This window comes from Mastomys coucha, chromosome X, assembly GCF_008632895.1.
Source record: "Mastomys coucha isolate ucsf_1 chromosome X, UCSF_Mcou_1, whole genome shotgun sequence".
NCBI lineage: Eukaryota > Metazoa > Chordata > Mammalia > Rodentia > Muridae > Mastomys > Mastomys coucha.
Window position 1 is genome coordinate 85,439,229 of NC_045030.1, and position 18,024 is coordinate 85,457,252.

The following is an 18,024-nucleotide window of genomic DNA, read 5'->3' on the forward strand; positions in this document are numbered from 1 at the left end:
TCTCTTCCCCCTTCTCTTTCTCTCAATACATGCACACAAACACACACATACACACACACACACACACACAAACACACACACACACACACACAGACTTTACCTCCACATTCATACATCACAAATGTCTTCACCATTTCTTATATATTGTGATATAATGATGAGGAGCCTTTTTGATAAGTATCATTATACACAGAAAGAGAGATCCAGTAATAGTTTTAAAGTTCTGTGTCTAGAAAATGAAATGGTTAGATTTATAACATATGTGTGTCTATAATTCAAGGACTTACTAGTAAAGACCACATGATAAGATCTTGTAGAGATCAAAATGTTATAGATTCATTGTGTATGTTAACTACTTTGCAATGACTTTAGATATGATATAAGTACAGTATAAAATATTTACATAGAAGAAGTGTTTATATATACATATAAGATTTATAGATAAAATGATTAATTTAAGCAAGGAACTGGGCTATGAGAATATTAATTGAATTAACTTATTATCATAGTCCTTTTCCTTTCCTGAGTATCTCTAGCCTGAATACTGTACTGTGTGTTAAATTGGATATAATTTTAATAAAATATTTGTGTGATTTAAATGAAACTTGTCATTTTATATACATATAATTTATCAATGGCTTTCTCACAATAGCTCAATAAACTAAAATTATTATAATAAATGTGTCATACTAGTCCCAATTATTTTTAGTAGATTATAGCTATGATATATTTATAATTGTATATATGTTAATGCTATGAATTAGTGTTATGACAAAGGACTTCATTCATAATACTATTTTATGAACAACATATAAACATTAGTAAAAATATTGTTACCTTTCATATTGTATTAGGATGTCAGGTTGTGTGATCAAGTAGAAATGAATGTATTATAATGGAAATAGTGATGACTAAAATTGCACAAGAAATATATTTTTCTAGGATTATTAAATGTCAAAGCAAAATAAAGTCTAATGCAAATATATGTGGAACTTTAGTATATATTTTTATAGAAAATGAAAATGTAATTCACTTTGTCATCAAATTCTGATTATCACTGAAATTATTATTATCTTCCTTGGAATGCTATAAGCCTCAACATTTATTTCAGGGTGTAGAACTAAATTGAAATAATAGTTGATTACTTTCTTTTATAGATAAGAGTATTAAATAAAAGGTTGTTTAAGTAAATATGAAGGATTTTAATTATCTCTTATTTTATTGCCTGAAACTCCAGTTATTTGGTAATGTGAGGTTCATTGATAGATGTTTAATATATATATATATATATCAGCAACTACATTCTAAAAAAAATTATAAAATATTTCCATAATTTACCTTAGTTTCAAGGAATTTATGAGAAAGGATCCCAAGCTGAAGATACGGTTTTAATTGTAAATTATCAACTGATTTTGTTAATGTAGTTTCCTTGATATTAGTAATTAGTGATAACCTTTTCTTTCATGTTTCACTTTTCTGCTAAGTTTTAAACAAAAACTCAATAAAGTTGAAGATGCTCTGATTTTCTAATTATATATACTTATTAAATGACTACAAATAAGCCCAAGTTTTGTTTTGGATACACTGGCTTGGTATTCCTTTTCTTTAACAAACACTTGTTCAGTGACTGCTATGTGCTAGACAACACAAAATATAAACCAGCACCAGCACATCCACAGCAATCATACCAAAGAAGTGATATTTGAGAAATCTAATTCAAACAATGAAGATGAAAAAATGAACAAGAATTTATGCTCAGCAATTTGACCTCCATTTGCAAAACAATAAAAAGTCTAATTTTCTTCAATCTAAATTTGCTATGAAAATATGGAACAGCAGCTGGGAGGGAGCTCAAATGGCTTTTGTAATGCAGTTGGAAATATCCTTCTTAGCATGCCTGAAACAAATGGTTAAAAATAATTAAATTGCTTGTACCATCTGGGAGTCATTCTGATTCCTCAATGATTACTTAAGACATTCATTATATAGGATTTATTCTGAGAAGAGATAAGTAAAAGGAATTCAAGTAAGTACATAATATTTCCCACTTTCACTTTCATTATCAAACAGGATTACAATGTTTTCAAGTTTGCCAAATTATCTCAAAATTCTTCTGATCCTTTATGAACAAATGTCTTTTAACAAATTCATATGCTTATAAGATTTTATTAGCACTAACTCAAGTGTACTTTTTCTCAAAGAGATCATTATTAGCATAGTTATTGTAGGGAAAATTCCCTTTTTTGCTTTATTTAATATTTTGAATAGTAGTCCATACTCATTTTGTAATGGAAAGCTATTTGATAGATAACTAAATGAAAATCTAAGCTGATTGAATCCTCAAATTTAATCCCATATGCAAAAGTCATAGCTACCTCTATTAATTCTTAAATTAGAATAAAAACATGATATCTATAACAATAGTAGTAATTTGTGAATAAAGGAAACATACATTATATGAAAACCTAATGGTTACATATACATATATATGATATATATATATACATATATATAACATATTCAAATTCATTGAAAATGTAAAAACTTTGTTAGCTGTTTATTGCATAGTAGTAATGCATCAAAACTTAATGTTAGAAATAATTTAAAGAAATATTTCCAGGAGATACATAAAAGAATATTTCTTAATATTTATTTTTACCTAATGGAATGTCTCCATGGCAAAGTTTCAACAATTCACCAGTGATTAGAATTATTTTCTACATATGAACATGATTCAAAACATGTTAAATGAGTGGACTCCAAGTAGTCACACACATACATGAAACATATTAAGTGCACTATCTTAGTCTTTTCTGGGCTTTAAAAATTAGTTTTGCTAATAAGGATACATGCATGTTTTTTTTTAATTTGTCTTTTCATATGTCTCACTGTCTTCAGTAGGTGCTCTGCCCCATCTTTGTAGTCTCCTTCCCTGCTCCACAGTAGGTTACTTTCAGCTTCATCCTACTTTTATTCCATTGTCCTCCTTTATCTACTACCCCCAAGGTCTGTTCTTTCCCAGCATGATCCATTTTGTAATTTCATCAAACATATACACATACATGTACACATGCAAATGCATACACACAAACACACACAAAAAAAAAACACGGGGAGAGAGAGGGAGAGGAAGAATGAAATTGAGAGCTTGAGAGAGTAAGTGAGCAAGCAAGAGAGAGACAGACCAAGAAAGAGGAGAGAGAAAGGAGAGAGGAGAGAGGCTATTAAAATATAGAACCTACTTATAAAGCTTAACATGATGATTTTCTACTTACCACATGTCCATTTATGTATATAGACCACATTTTTTTATCCATTTTCTGGGGGCATTTTAGGTGAATCCTATTTCTTAGCTACAAAATAGTACTGCAACAAATAAAGTTGTGCAATATCCTTGTCACAGAGTTAAGTTACTTTGAATATATGTCTAGGAGGGGTACAGATAAGTCTTATGGTAGTTCTCATTTTAGTTATTTGAAAAATTTTTGACCAGGTATCACTACAACATGAACCACTTTACATTGCTGGCAGCAATGAGTAAGGATTCCTATTTCTTTCATCCATATGTAATAGTTATCATTTATTTTCTAAATGTTAGCCATTCTGAATTGGATTATAAAAGTAATTTCTATTTGCTTTGTATTATGACAAAGTATGAAATAAACATATGAAATATTTTTCATATATTTATTAACCATTTTTATTTCTCCATTCAAGAACTGACTATTCAGTTCCTTAGGTAATTTATTAATTGGCAGATATTATGATGCTTAGTTTTTGTAGTTCTTGATAAATAAACATTCAAATATAGAGTTGACAAAGATTTACTCTCATGTTTAATTTCTCTTCTCTGTTGGTTGTTTCTCTGGCTATCTAGACTTTTAGTTTCATTTAACTACATTTCTTAATTCTTGGGATTACTACATGTGCTATTGGAGTACTTTCATTATAACCCTCTCTAGTCTTTGCTTGGTCTTTCAGTTGAGACAGATTCTTGTTGTGCAGTTTAGATGGGTAGAAACTAGATGCATGGACCAGAGTATCCTTAAACTTAGTCAATCATTTTGCTGCCACCCCTAGAATATTGGGGTTATAGCAGTGTGGTACTACACCAAATTCTACCCACTTTACTTCTTTTTAAATAAACTTTAACTAATTCTTTAAGAAGAATTAGTTAAATTCTTTTGTACAATGTGCTTAGGCATATTCATCCTTGTTCTCCCAACTCCTCCTAAATTCTCTTTTCCACCAAACTTTGTCCTGTTTATCTGTCTGTTAGTTTATGTTGTTGTTGTTGTTGTTGGGAGATGATGCTGGTAGTGCTGGTGGTGGTGGTGATAATGATGGTGATGTTTTTCAATCATGGACAATTTAGGCTGCCCAGTATTTATGTATATAAAGTTTTTCACTGGAGTATGATTGAATTATAGGAGCTTTTCTCTCAGACAAAACTAATCCTTCTTCCTCAGAAGCTAAGAATTACCAATAGCTCTTCATCTAGGCATGGATCATTGTGTCCAACTGTGCTATGCTGGGACCATAGGGAATTCATCAGTCTAGCTGTCCTACTGTGTCCAGAAGACACTGATTCTTTGTAGTCATCCACCACCCTGTGTTCTTCCACATTTTATGTTCCTCTTCTCAAATGATTATGCCCCTCTTTCACAATAATTTCTGCAACTTGGGAAGGGGTGATATATTTAATTCATTTCCTTTAGGGATGAGTATTCTGTAGTCTTTTATTCTTGGTGCCTTGGTCAGGTTTTTGTCTCTGTATTGCTCATTATCTACTGTAAAGAAAAGGTTCTCTGATGATGATTACAAGATAAATTATGTTATTGGCACAAGGATAAGTTATTAGATGTTGGTATTATTTTACATCCATTTTGGAGGAGAAAAGTTGTATATTCTTTCTAGTTCCCAAGACTTTTCTATCCACAAGTTCTTGGCCCAGTAATCATGCCATGTATTTTTTCATCTTTTAGAATTGGCCTTAATTCCAATCAGAAAGAATTTGTTTACACCTAAAATGTTATGATACTTACACCAGTGCACAGGCCAGCAATTAAGGTTCGCAGATGGGTATGTGTACTATCTTCTAGCACAATGAAAGTATCTACCAGGAGGAAGATTCCAGTCAATACCATTTAAGTATAAGATGATATATTCTGCAAATAGGAATATTTTATCTTCTTTTCATACTTGTAAACCTTTTATTTCTTAAAAGAATCTTAATTTTTTCATACTCTGTGATTAAAGTTCTTGAACCCTTCGGCAATAGTGACTTACTGTCAAATTCTGGAGAATAACTAAGAGCATTGGCAATATCCTATAATTTTTGGAGCAAGGTAGTACTTTGAGCTTTCACTGGTCAACAACTCCAAAATGGATAAACTTTTCTTGGGACTGGACTTTTTACTCCTTAGCCTGCAGCGTCTTCTAGAGGGACTAATGCATTGTTAGTTACCATTTCCACTCTTATTCAGTATATTTTGCTGATGCTTAAATGGAACAATATGACAACATAAAGAAATAAATGTTGAAAGAGATAAATATTATCATCAAATTATCAAGTGCAAAATAAGCATGAGAAATAGAAGAACATCACCTTCATATGGGTTCCAAAGGCATATAATTTCCCTAGGAATATACATAACAAAGGAGATAAAGAATGTCTAAAATGAAAATAACTACACTAAAGAAAATAATTTAAGAAGGTAAAAAAAGTTGGTAAGACCATCAATACTCATGGGCTAGATGAACTAACATTGTACATAATGGTTACATCCCCAGAAATGGACACAGAGTAAACACACTGCCTACTAAATTATGAAATATTTCTGTACTGAACTAGAAAAAAATAATCCCTAAATTTATATGGAAACAATAAAAGCATTCAAATAATCAAAGCAATCATAAACATAAATAACAGTATTGAAAATATCTCAGGGGGAAGGGGGAGGCAACAGGGGTTTGTTTTTGTTGTTTTTGTTTGTTTCTTTGTTTTTTGGAGGAGAAACTGGGAATGGAGAAATTTACATGTAAATAAAATATCTTAAAAAAAAAAGAAAAAGAAAAAAGAAAATATCTCAATAACCAACTTATATTGCAGAACCACATTGACAAAGACAACAGATATGTAGACCAGTCAAATAGAATGGAAGATTCAAAAATAAACCTGTACACCTATCCTCATTTAATTTGGGGGAAGTGTGTCTAAAATGTACAGAAGAAAAGTAGCAGTTTCTCCACCAAATGTTTGATAAGCTAACATATAGTTCAGCTTTTTACCTAAGATGTTTGCTGTTTTCTATCATTTTACAAGGTGAAGATACATATAAAATCTATATATTACCTAGTCCAGTACTTTGTCTGATACTATGCACAGAAATCATTCATCCATGTCCATTATATTCTACAATATCAGGCCAGTATTTACCTTATATCACTTTCTGAAAACTGTAATTTTATATATGTATTCATTTTTATGGATATTCATACTTCCTTATATTTAGCTTCTCTTTCTGTGTGAAATACATATCAATACATATAATATATATATAAATTATATTTAATATATATATTTTTTCACAATTATTATAGTGTCATCTGCTAAACAAGTAAAGGATAGAAACACCATACCATTCACTGAATTTTAGTAATGTTTTCATTGTCCCATAGCATACTGTGTCATGACAAACTACATGGCCAACATGGAAAAATTTATTTAAATGAAAATCCACTATTCCAACAGGGGTATATGCTGCAAACTTAGAGTCAAGAAAAGCACAAAAACCCAACATTATGTCTCATTTATATGAACACTTTGGAAATAAATTCTTATCCCATAAGAGTAACTCATTGCAACAAAAATTTTTTTTCCTCTATATCATATAAGGAACAGATATAGGACAGAAATATGCAAAGAGGATATAATTAGAGTATCACAACATATTCATAATTCATTTTCTAAATAAGCAGAAAAAAATCAATGTAACAATGTGGTAATTTCTTATTTGTGAATTTCATTAAAATATTTTTCTGGGGATATAATGATCTAACAATAGCATTATATAAAAGAAAACACAAAAATAAGTTAATTTACTTTGAGACAAGTTGTTTTATTTTTCTATGCTTTATTCAGACTTATTTAAAAAATATGAGTGTAAAAACTGGAGAAATACAATATCTTCATATTAATATTCATGCTTTTCTTATCCTTGTCCATTTCAAATAGACATGATGACAAATACTTAACATAGCTCTTTTATTGAATACAAAAAGTTACAGCATCCATCATTTTACTCAATGTTCTTTCCAAATGTAATTTGTTTGGATACAAAATGTAAGCACACTAAATCAGTTTTCTGGGAACTTTTGAGGAGCAAAAATAACCCTTTGTATATTACAATTTTCAGGTAGAATTTGGAAGAAAAGATATATCTAATATTATAATAAATTATTGTTTTAATATATGTAATCTAAAGTGGGTCATAAGCATATAATTTCTTAGAATCAAATCTTGTAAATTCACTTGCAGATCAGTAGATCGTGATATTGTAAGTTTCTCCCTGTGTAAAAAAATCAGTGACAGTTCATTCTTGGAACATGGACAGAACAAGATAATTGAGAAGAAACTATCAGGTTTTAAATGTGAAGTACATTAAGCCCAAGTTGTTTTTATGTACCAAAAACTCTATGGAAAAATTGAGTATAATTATTGTAAGAGAAAAATTGATTTTGTGCAGTGACTGTAACCCAATTTGATGACCTTTACTTCAACAAAATATATATCTGGAGAAAATATTATCAAATATTTCATTATCACACCAGTATTTCTATGTTTAAAAATAATAAGACCAAGCTCATATCTTACATTAATTTGAGAAAACACTATCAATAGCCCCCAATCCAGAAAGGTATAGGACACCTTTGCACTCTCTAAACCATGCTGGAAAATTATTCTCATTTCTTGTGATAGGAATTTTTAAATTTAAAAGTAAAATGATCCTTTTTTGCTCTGATCATAGACTTATCTCTAATAAATTTAATAAGTGTTTTCTCTCTGTCCTCAGTAGACTAACTAGTGAAAGAGAAAGTATAAGTGACCAATTAAGAAACAATAGCTGGATTCAGGAAGTAAGAGAAAAATAGAAGGGGCTGCATGTTCATTAGGCATTCTTTAGCACAGAATAGCACCAAAGAGAGAGGACAGAAAGGAGTAGATGACTTTAACATGAAAGAGAATTTCTTATGATCATTTGATTAATTTATATTTGTATGAAATTCATTTTATTTTTATAGTTTCTTTTACAAATAATTTGATAAAGTAATATGTATTTACCTAGTTATGCATAAAAGTGACTAATGCATAATGGTTTTTAGCACAAAGCACAAACTACTGCTGCTTACTTGTTTAAGTTTCTCCTTGTAAATGTGCACGTACTTACAGATCAATATCACATATGGAACATGTAATCTTATTTGTATTGTTATAGTTTTATGCATGTTACTTTGCCAAATATATATCATGGTTTTAATAAAACCCCTCGTGGCATTCACTTGTACTTTATTACTGTTTAGCTAATAGCTACATTCCAAAAGTTTTGTTTTGGAATTCTTCACATTTATTGCAGAGATGTAAAATTATTGTGAATATTTAAAAGGAGAACAGAATGTTATCTATTATGCGTTACTTTCTCTTATGACTTAAATTGTGGAAAACTGTTAATAATCTCAAGATTACTAGTGCAACTTGAAATTAAGAACATTATTTTTGTCTTGTTTTTAATTCGATTTTTATTAGTTTTGAGATTTTCATATGTAAGTCCTATATTTATATCACTCTTGTCTCTACAACATGCATCTTCATATACTGAGTCATATCTCCAGCCTTAAGTACATTTTTAACTTTATAAGTAAGAAGATTTTCATCACAGGAAAGTTGTCCCTAATATAGTATAATTTCCTTTCCATGTGTTCTACCTTCTTTTTCTTGTCATTATTTACTTACTCTCCTGTATCTGTTCTCTATGCCTCTCAGCTTAGTATTTCTGTTTCATTCTATTCTTTATTCTGAGAAATAATTAGTTCTTTTCTTTTGGTAGACTTCCCAGAACTCCCATTTGATTTAACCATAACTATTCTCTCAGATCAAGTCATCTTAGAAACTTTAAAAACAAAAACAAAAACAAAAAACAAAGATCCAACTAACTTCTTGTTTCCATATGTAATCTTAAGTCTGTCATTTAAATTTAACAGATGTCTATGCACCCAGTTTTTTATCTCATGTTGTATCCATATAGTTCTTGAATTCTGTTTTATTGTTGTTGTTGGGGGGGGGATGGTGGTGTTATTTTTTGGTTGTTGTGTATTTGTTATCATGCTGAAGTGAAAGCATGTGAATGTTCTTGTCCAAAATGTGATTCAAGTTAAAGAGTTTTTTGAGTGACTATAGAATGAGAGATCACAACAGCAATTGAATGTTTTCTAAGGAAAAATGGTTTACCACACTAGGACATTTCCAGTGAAAATATGTATGCAAAACATACCTGTTCTCACAAGCAAGAACTGGAAATAATCCATGTAGTGAAGATACTAATTTGTTCATTAACTCATCAAACAAACAGATATTTACTCAATCTTAAGTCATATACAACTTCATTCAGGGGCTCCTATAGCCATCCCACATGCACAAGTGAAAATCATCTACTTTACATTTTTTTTTTTTTTTTTGCTTTTCATGTTAAAAGTTAGATGTCTTTCACAAGTCATAACTCATAACCTTCCACTTAAACTTTGTGTATTGAAGTACTTGATATCCATAGTCTACTGGATTTTAGAAATTACTTATGACTAATTCAGTCTAAGTCTACTCAGCAGAAAAAAGACTGAAAATACATGTATGTGATGAAAGTTTTTCATTTTCTCATTGTGTTTGTTTTTTTGCTTATACACATATATATGCATATAAAATATTAGTTTAAATAGGATAAGCAGTGCTTAGTCATTTGATATAATTTACATTAGATGCTTTTCTTGATTAACATGGTCTGGCTTGAGAGTTACATTGAAGAAGTAGGCTATAACTTTATATAACTAAATGTTAATTTTAATAAGATAAAATTTAATAAAATAAAATGTTATTTAAAATAAAATTTATTACAAATAATGTACTAAATTTTCTCATTTTATTGTAAATATAGTAGGTTTAATATAATCAATTACAGTTAATTATTAGCAATTTTGATGGCTATTAGCATCTTCATTATTCATATTTATAATAAAATATTGAAAATCAAAAAAATGGCCCATTCATATTCATTTGTAGGAACAGATATCTAATATTAAAAAAATTAAAATTAACTACATTTTCTATTAAAAAAGGTAGTATAAAAGTAACATTGTGACTCACTTTGAGTGTGTCACTACAATTGAAACAGGCTTGTGAATTAAATATTGTTGCAGAATTTAAGGAAATTTAAGGTTATTTTTTTTGGATTGTGTTCTTTTTTATTTCCATAAGGAGATAAATGCAGGACTATGTATGCAAATGTGTTTACTTATACAATTAAGCATAGGAAAATTATTCTGTTTTCAGGAATTCTAAATAATTCCAAAAAATCAATAACATGTAATTGATATGTACATGAAAAGACGTAAAAGTATGGGTGGAATCAAATCCTGTAGGGAGTAAATAACAACACTGAAAGAGAAAGAGAGTTTGAGATGCCTGATCATAAACTCAATGTTCTATATATATTTATGAAATGCAATTGTAAAATAACAAAGTTATAGAATATAAAAAAGGTTTGGAAGTGTTATAAATGATAAATTCCTTGTTCGCCGTCCCTTCCAGAACTTTTAGCCTTCAGGTAAAATTTTGAATTTTAGAACACTATAACAAATAGTTACTTCTTTGTCTTCATAACATTGTACAGAGATTAACCTTTGAAAAATAAATGAAGGTTCACAATATATGTAAACTACATTTTAGTAAGTATATTTTATAATGTGGAGAAGTACCTCATTTAAATCACAAATATCCTCAAACTTATATCCAAATAGACTTCACAGTAACATGTAGACATTTTTACCATTTGAATTCCAATTCACTAAATAAATGTTATATTGGAACTATACAGTATTATAATATGGTTAAATATCTATCTTAAAATTCATCATCATTATACAATAATTTCTTTTTAGTGGATGTTTGTTTCTTTATTAGATGTTTTCTTTATTTACAATATCTCCTTTCCCAAGTTCCCCTCCAAAACAAAACATACAAACAAAAAAATAAAATTAAATTAAAAAAATCTAAAACAAACCCCTGTTCCCTCCCCCTGCTCACCACACTACCTCCTCCTGCTTACTGGCCCTGGCATTCCCCTACACTGGGGCATAGAATCTTCACAGGACCAAAGGCTTCCCCTCCCACTGATGACCTACTAGGCCATTCTCTGCTATACATATGCTGCTGGAGCCATGAGTACCCCTATGTGTACTCCTTGGTTGGTGTTTTAGTCTTTGGGAGCTCTGAGGGTACTAGTTAGTTCATATTGTTGTTCGTCCTAAGTGGCTGCAAACCCTTCAGCTCCTTGGGTCCTTTCTCTAGCTCCTTCATTGGGAACCCTGTACTCATTCCAATGGATGGCTGTGAGACTCTACCTCTGTATTGGTCCAGGCTCTGATAGATCCTCTCAGGAGACAGCTCCTGTCACCCAGCACTTGCTGACATCCACAATAGTGTCTAGATTTGATGATTGAATATGGGAAGGATTCCCAGGTGGAGCAGTCTCTGAATTGTCCTTCCTTTAGTCTCTGCTCCATAGCTTGCCTTCGGGGATGTTTGTTTCTTAATCGTTAAAATTTTTTCTTTTCATTGGATGGGGCTATAGGTATGATTTGATTTTTATTCATTCTTTGAGAATAACATACAATGCATTTTGATCAAATACATCCCTTCCCATAACTCCTCCAATATCTACCCACCTTGCTTACCCAAATTTTATCCAATCTCTTTGTTGTTCTCCTCCTCCTCTTCCTCTTCTCCTTCTCCTTCTTCTCCTTTTTCTTCTCTTTCTTAGACCCATCAAGTCTAATTTGTTTGTCCTATATATTCTTGGACTGTTGCCATCTACTAAAATATGGTTGACTTTTAAAACAAAAACCTCTTAGAGAAAACTGACTCACTCTCTCCCAGAAGCTTTCAGCTGCCTAAAGCTCCTATGATAAGTGTGAAACTTCCTGTCCACATCCTCTCTCAGGCTCGTATTTGGTCTGGTTTGAATTTTCATGGAGCTTGACTCTGCTGTCACACTGGCTAGGAATTTGTATGTGCAAGTATCTGCTATGTTCAGAGGATATTATTATTATTATTATTATTATTATTATTATTATTATTATTTAATCCAAAGAATCTGTCTTTTAGTGTCTTCCTGCCCCCTGTTTCACAATCATCCCTGGGCATTATGATAAAGGTTTGTGATATAGATATCCTTTTTAGAGCTAAGCATTTTGAATTTTCTGAAAAGTAATTAGTAATCTTACTCAGTTGAGAACCTTGTCAAACATAATAATGTCTGGTCTGACAAAAAAAAAAAACATGGCCCTTAATATGATAGTTGTTCAACCAATAAACTAATCACTATCTGATTGGATTTAAGTCATATTCCATAAGATAAATCCTATATTTGGTACTTAAGAAGCTGTCTCTTGACAAGGCATAAGCCCAAGAAGGAACCTATCTGCTGTATTATTCTGCTAAATGGGCATAGTAATATGTAGACGTCTAATGACTTACTGTTATACTCACAGATTAATGCATTTCTCAATCCTTATCAGAGAAGCTTCTATTTGCAGTAGATGGAGATTGTTACTGAGACACATGATTAGCTAAGGTCCTGAGAGTAAGAAAATGAAAAATACTTAGCACTAAAAAGGATATCTATATCACAAACCTTCCTCAAAATGCCCAGGAATGATTATAAAACAGGAGGTAGGTAAGCTTTTGTTAATATTATTTACTGACCAATCACTTAGTGATCATTTTTTGGTGAATATCAATTTTGTTTTGTTGGTTCACATAAAAAACTTTTGATGCTACAATACGTAGCAAAGAAATACTTAATAGTAAACAACCTCTTGCTATATTTTCTATACAGGATCATAACCATTTTATATGCAGTTAATTGAATGCTACTTCAAGGTCTTATACACAGTAGCCTATTTAAAAGTCATAAATAAATGAGGTCAAGTGTTTGCAACATACTGCTTTTGCCACATTATTTTTCTGTCCCAAAACAGTAAGCATGGTTAATTAAAAGCATAGTGATATCATCTATACCATATTTTCATTTAAAAAAATTTTGTCCTTGGAAGCTTATCCCACATATCAGTATGATTTGGGTATAAATTTAGTTGTCAATGTCATTATATGTTTATCATAAATAATAATGCATCTTTCTATATTATTCTAATGATCTATAGAAGGAAACTTGCTTGTCTTTAAAGACCTTTAAAATCTGGAGCTAAAGAAACTTGTCTAATAGAATTTGTAACCCATCATTTTGTTAGAACCCTTAAATAATGTACAGTACTTAATAATGGCATTCTGAGAAAATAATCAGTTAAAAATAAAAAACATTATACTTGAGAAGACAATATTTCATGCCTTTGCTTATTTTAAATACTAGCATATGTTCTTTATTTTGAAGGTTTGATATATCTTCCCTTTTATATTAATACAAACTGATAAGCAAAACAGTCACCAAATGTGTTTTTAATAGGGTAATTTTTTGCTAGATATAGGTTGTTTTGACACATTTATATACTATTTGACACCATTATATACATTCACAGACACACATATACACACACAGAGATGGGGAGGTAGAGGGAGGAGAGGGAGAGGACAGAAGGAGGGAAGGGGGAGAAGAAGAGAGACATAATATGGTATATGGTATATCATTGTTCTTTCTGACTTACTTTGACTTCACAGAAGCATAAACGACTCAAAAGTTTACAGGCACTTGAAGAAAGAATACTTTAAATTATAAAGGAAAAATTTTGTTTAAACCATACAATACATAATTTTTTTAAAAAACAGAATTTCTTTATCTCATATACTTAGATGGCCATGCAATAAAACGTTTAAAGTAACATAAATACATGATAACTAAATTTTTGAGACACTAACTTTAATATATCATAAATAATATGTATATTTGATGTACATATATACAATTAATACATCATAAGTAATACTTTCACAACTCAAATTCTCAACTCTTTTTGAGATATACTACAACTCTCAGGTTTTTCTTAAAATAATTATTTATAAACACTGCTTAGATTCTCCAATTCTAAATAACTGCAGAAATTTTTGTGCTTGCTTTTACATATTATTTTTCTATATATATTTAGAAATGGTAAAAAGACAATAATGGCAATAGCATGCTTCCAATTGATATATGCATATATGTAGTTATATTATATGGTAAAGACCATTAGTAAAAACAAGCCAAATTTCAAAAGGGGTTAGACAGGAATTGCACACATCAGAATTCAGGAGAATTTTACCTAAAGCATAGTTAATGTAATTCAAATGTGAATGTGAGTGCATGTATATTGCACAAAGAAGAGAAAATGAACATGATACTTCCAATTATACTGACTTTATACTGACTGAACTTTTTATGAAACCAAACTGAAAGATAGACAGTGGATCCATTTCATTCAGTGAATATAGGCATAGCTATGTCAAAAAGAATCATATACACTTAAAGAATGAACAGAAAGTTAGAAAACAAAAAAGTATGATTTATTTTTACATGTAAAATTATTGCATGTTGAAAATGTTGAGTGTCCAAAGTTTATGAAACAGCAAATTTCTAATAGTATTGAAGAGTTATTTGCATTATTTTGATATCTCAGAAAAACTAAAAGATGTTCTAATATTCAAATTATCTGTATTCCTAAAATTCTGTTCTATATGATAACTTTATCTCATAAAGTTTTATAATAGTGTATGTAAAACTTTTTTCTAAATTTCTTTTCAAAATTCTAACTGTACCAGTGTCCTAATTAGAAATACTTTCAGAGATAAAAGTATATCATATTTTTGCCATAGACAAATGAAAACAAAAATTATTTTTTAATATCATTTGTTTATGATAGCCATGGTTTACAGCATTTCATAGTCAGATGCTTTCATAGTTCTATCTTTCATTCTCCTTGAATGCTCTTATTAATTTTAAATTTTAATACTTGTAATTGTCTCCCATTATTGGATGAATCCATTTAAACATATATATGTAAATATGTGTATATTAATATATACATTTTAGAAACCTTCTTCAGTAGTAGGTTTTCAGACTTTTTAAAAGACCTTAAGAACAAAATAATCACCTGTCTAAATAGCATGCATACATTTAGTAATAAATTTGTTTGACTTTTGTGCTAACTCTTACATAGTGTTGAACATGTCAGTAATGATTTCACATTTGAATACTCTACTAAATTATTTATATATGTATGTGCATACATATTAAATTACTGAAATGTTTGATTTAAATTGCAAAAATTGTATTGAGATTTTAAAATCTATGGTTAAATTTTAAATTGTCTTCATCAAACTCAAGCTTAACTTACTAAGATCGTTTTAATTGCAGGTTAGAAGTGCATATATGTTATCATTTCATTGATGATGAAGAAAAATGTGTCAAGAATTTGATTTAAATATAACCAATTTCACAAATTACATGTGAATTTAAAATGGACCTGTGCAATTCTGAGTTTGCTACAACATAATTTAGATGAGACAAATAAATTAGAATAAATTTTACTTGTCTGTCATTCACACATTAAGTATACAAATCCCAAGCCTGAGAAATTAAAATGAGGCCAAATTAATCAGCCTATAGTTTCTACACATCTTGAGTTGAGTTCAGTATCTGATCCCACAATCCATTTAATTATTTTATTGAAAAAAAATGTGTGTGGCTCTGTCAAAGAGATAGCAATAGTAAGGGACTGTGTTAGCATGTTATTGTTTGAATTTCCCCAGAAAGCCTTCGACTGATGCCCTCAGGTGACCCCATCAACATGCGGTTGGCAGTTGATCAATTGAGAACAAAGTTACTGGGAGAATAATTTCAATTACAAGAGTGTTGCTACCTATATTGTAGACCCAAAAGAGCAGAGATCATTCATCTTTCTGATATTTCAGGCCACGTTGCATTTACTCACTGATTTTTATGAAGAATAGGGAAATAAATACTACTGGCAAACTCAGAAACAGTCTGGAACTTTACTATCCAAAGCATTTGGACACCAAATAAGAAAATGTAAAATAAACACAGATGTTCTAAGACCTTGGGAATTTCTGCAATATTAGGAAGCTTAAAGTTAACCAAACTTATTTGGCAGTTTCATTAGTAGATTAATTTAATAGCAAGTTAGCATTGAAGACTGGAGCGAATGTCTGCAAGTTGGGGAAAAAGTACATTCATTCTTGATCGAACTATTTTTTTTTAAATTTTATACCTCAATCAAAACTACATGAAAACAAAAACATGTTTCCTTTTATGAGAAGAATAAAAGTTATATTCAAACTGTTAAAGGTAATTTCTGATATTATGCTCTTCTTAGAGTCAAACAACCTTCTTCCCAACTTTATGACTCTGGTCTTCCATCTTCTACGTGGAGTGTAAAAGTGTGTGGAGCTAATTAAAAATGTTTTGGAAGATGAAAATATGTAAATAGAATGTATAACCATTTTAATAGACATATCATATTTATTTCTTATCACATTCTAGCTCTCTGTCAACAATATACTGGGATCAATATAAAGGCCTTTTTCATTATTAGAAAGCTAAAAATTGTTCTTTTATATATCTGTACCAGCACACTCTCCATGAAGAAACCATGGTAGTGACGACTGAAGATATGCCTTTGGATGTTTCTTATGTGCCTTCTACTTACTTGACCGAGATCAGTCATATCTTACAAGCTCTTTCAGAAGTGGATCAACTTCTAAATGCTCCTGAACTCTGTGCTAAAGATTTTGAAGATCTCTTTAAGCAAGAGGAGTCTCTTAAGGTAAACTCACAGTTCTTTCATTGAACTTTACTAGATGGTTACTGCACATTGAAGAAACTTTTACTTATTCTTGAAATTCTTAAAAAAATATATACAAGACAAGAAGGTAAGGTATAAAGTAGAAATATTTTAAAACATTTAGAGTTGGCAGATGGCTTTATAAATACTGGAATAAATAAAAGTAATAGGGCACAGATTCAGTTAAGACAAACTCATGAAGCAAGTTTTGATAAACTATTTATTCACAGCTAGTATATTACTTTAATTTAACCTTTCCTAGTGGGAAACTAAATGAGATTTAAATTGTATCTACTTTATATTACTTTAGCTTATTTCATATAATGTATATATTCTATTTCAAATTCTTATAAAATATATTCTTTTATAGAATAAAATTGAAATGAATCTAATTCCATAAGCCAGGTATGGTGGTATATTTAACACCAACATGTGGGGAAGACTGGGAGAGATATTATCCTTAAATATTTTCTTTAAAATTGCCAGGCAAAGACTCCCTACCAAATTGAGCTTTTTTTCCAAAGAAATAGTAGCATGTAACTGAATTCTGAACCACGACAAAACACGATGAAGTAATAATCTATGAATTTTAGTAAGTAGATATAGATAAATGAATGTATAATCTAGAAAAATGTACATAAAGATTTGTGTCATAAGATACTTTTCCAATCTTACACTTCACACTCAAAATGAAATAGAGTATCAACACAACTTGGTATATGCCAAAACAAAAAGCAGAATAGTGTACACAAGTGAGTTTGCTATCAGCAGCACATATTAGCTAAAGGATTTTGTTTGCTAAATTATCACTTGGGAGCTTATTCCATATCATATATTTTCTGCATAAGTATACAAATAGATAATATTGTTTATTTTTGAAAGCATCATTTTAATATTTTCAAT

General features: G+C 30.1%; 1 protein-coding gene across 1 annotated transcript in view; it reads left to right on the top strand.

Moving 5' to 3' along the window:
• Dmd (dystrophin) overlaps positions 1–18,024 on the top strand; it is a 2,056,279-nt gene that overhangs the window by 871,575 nt on the left and 1,166,680 nt on the right. Inside the window, exon 41 of the mRNA XM_031364700.1 lies at positions 16,909–17,103. Within this exon, the coding sequence (XP_031220560.1) occupies positions 16,909–17,103 (195 nt within the window). The remainder of the gene's footprint in view (positions 1–16,908; positions 17,104–18,024) is intronic.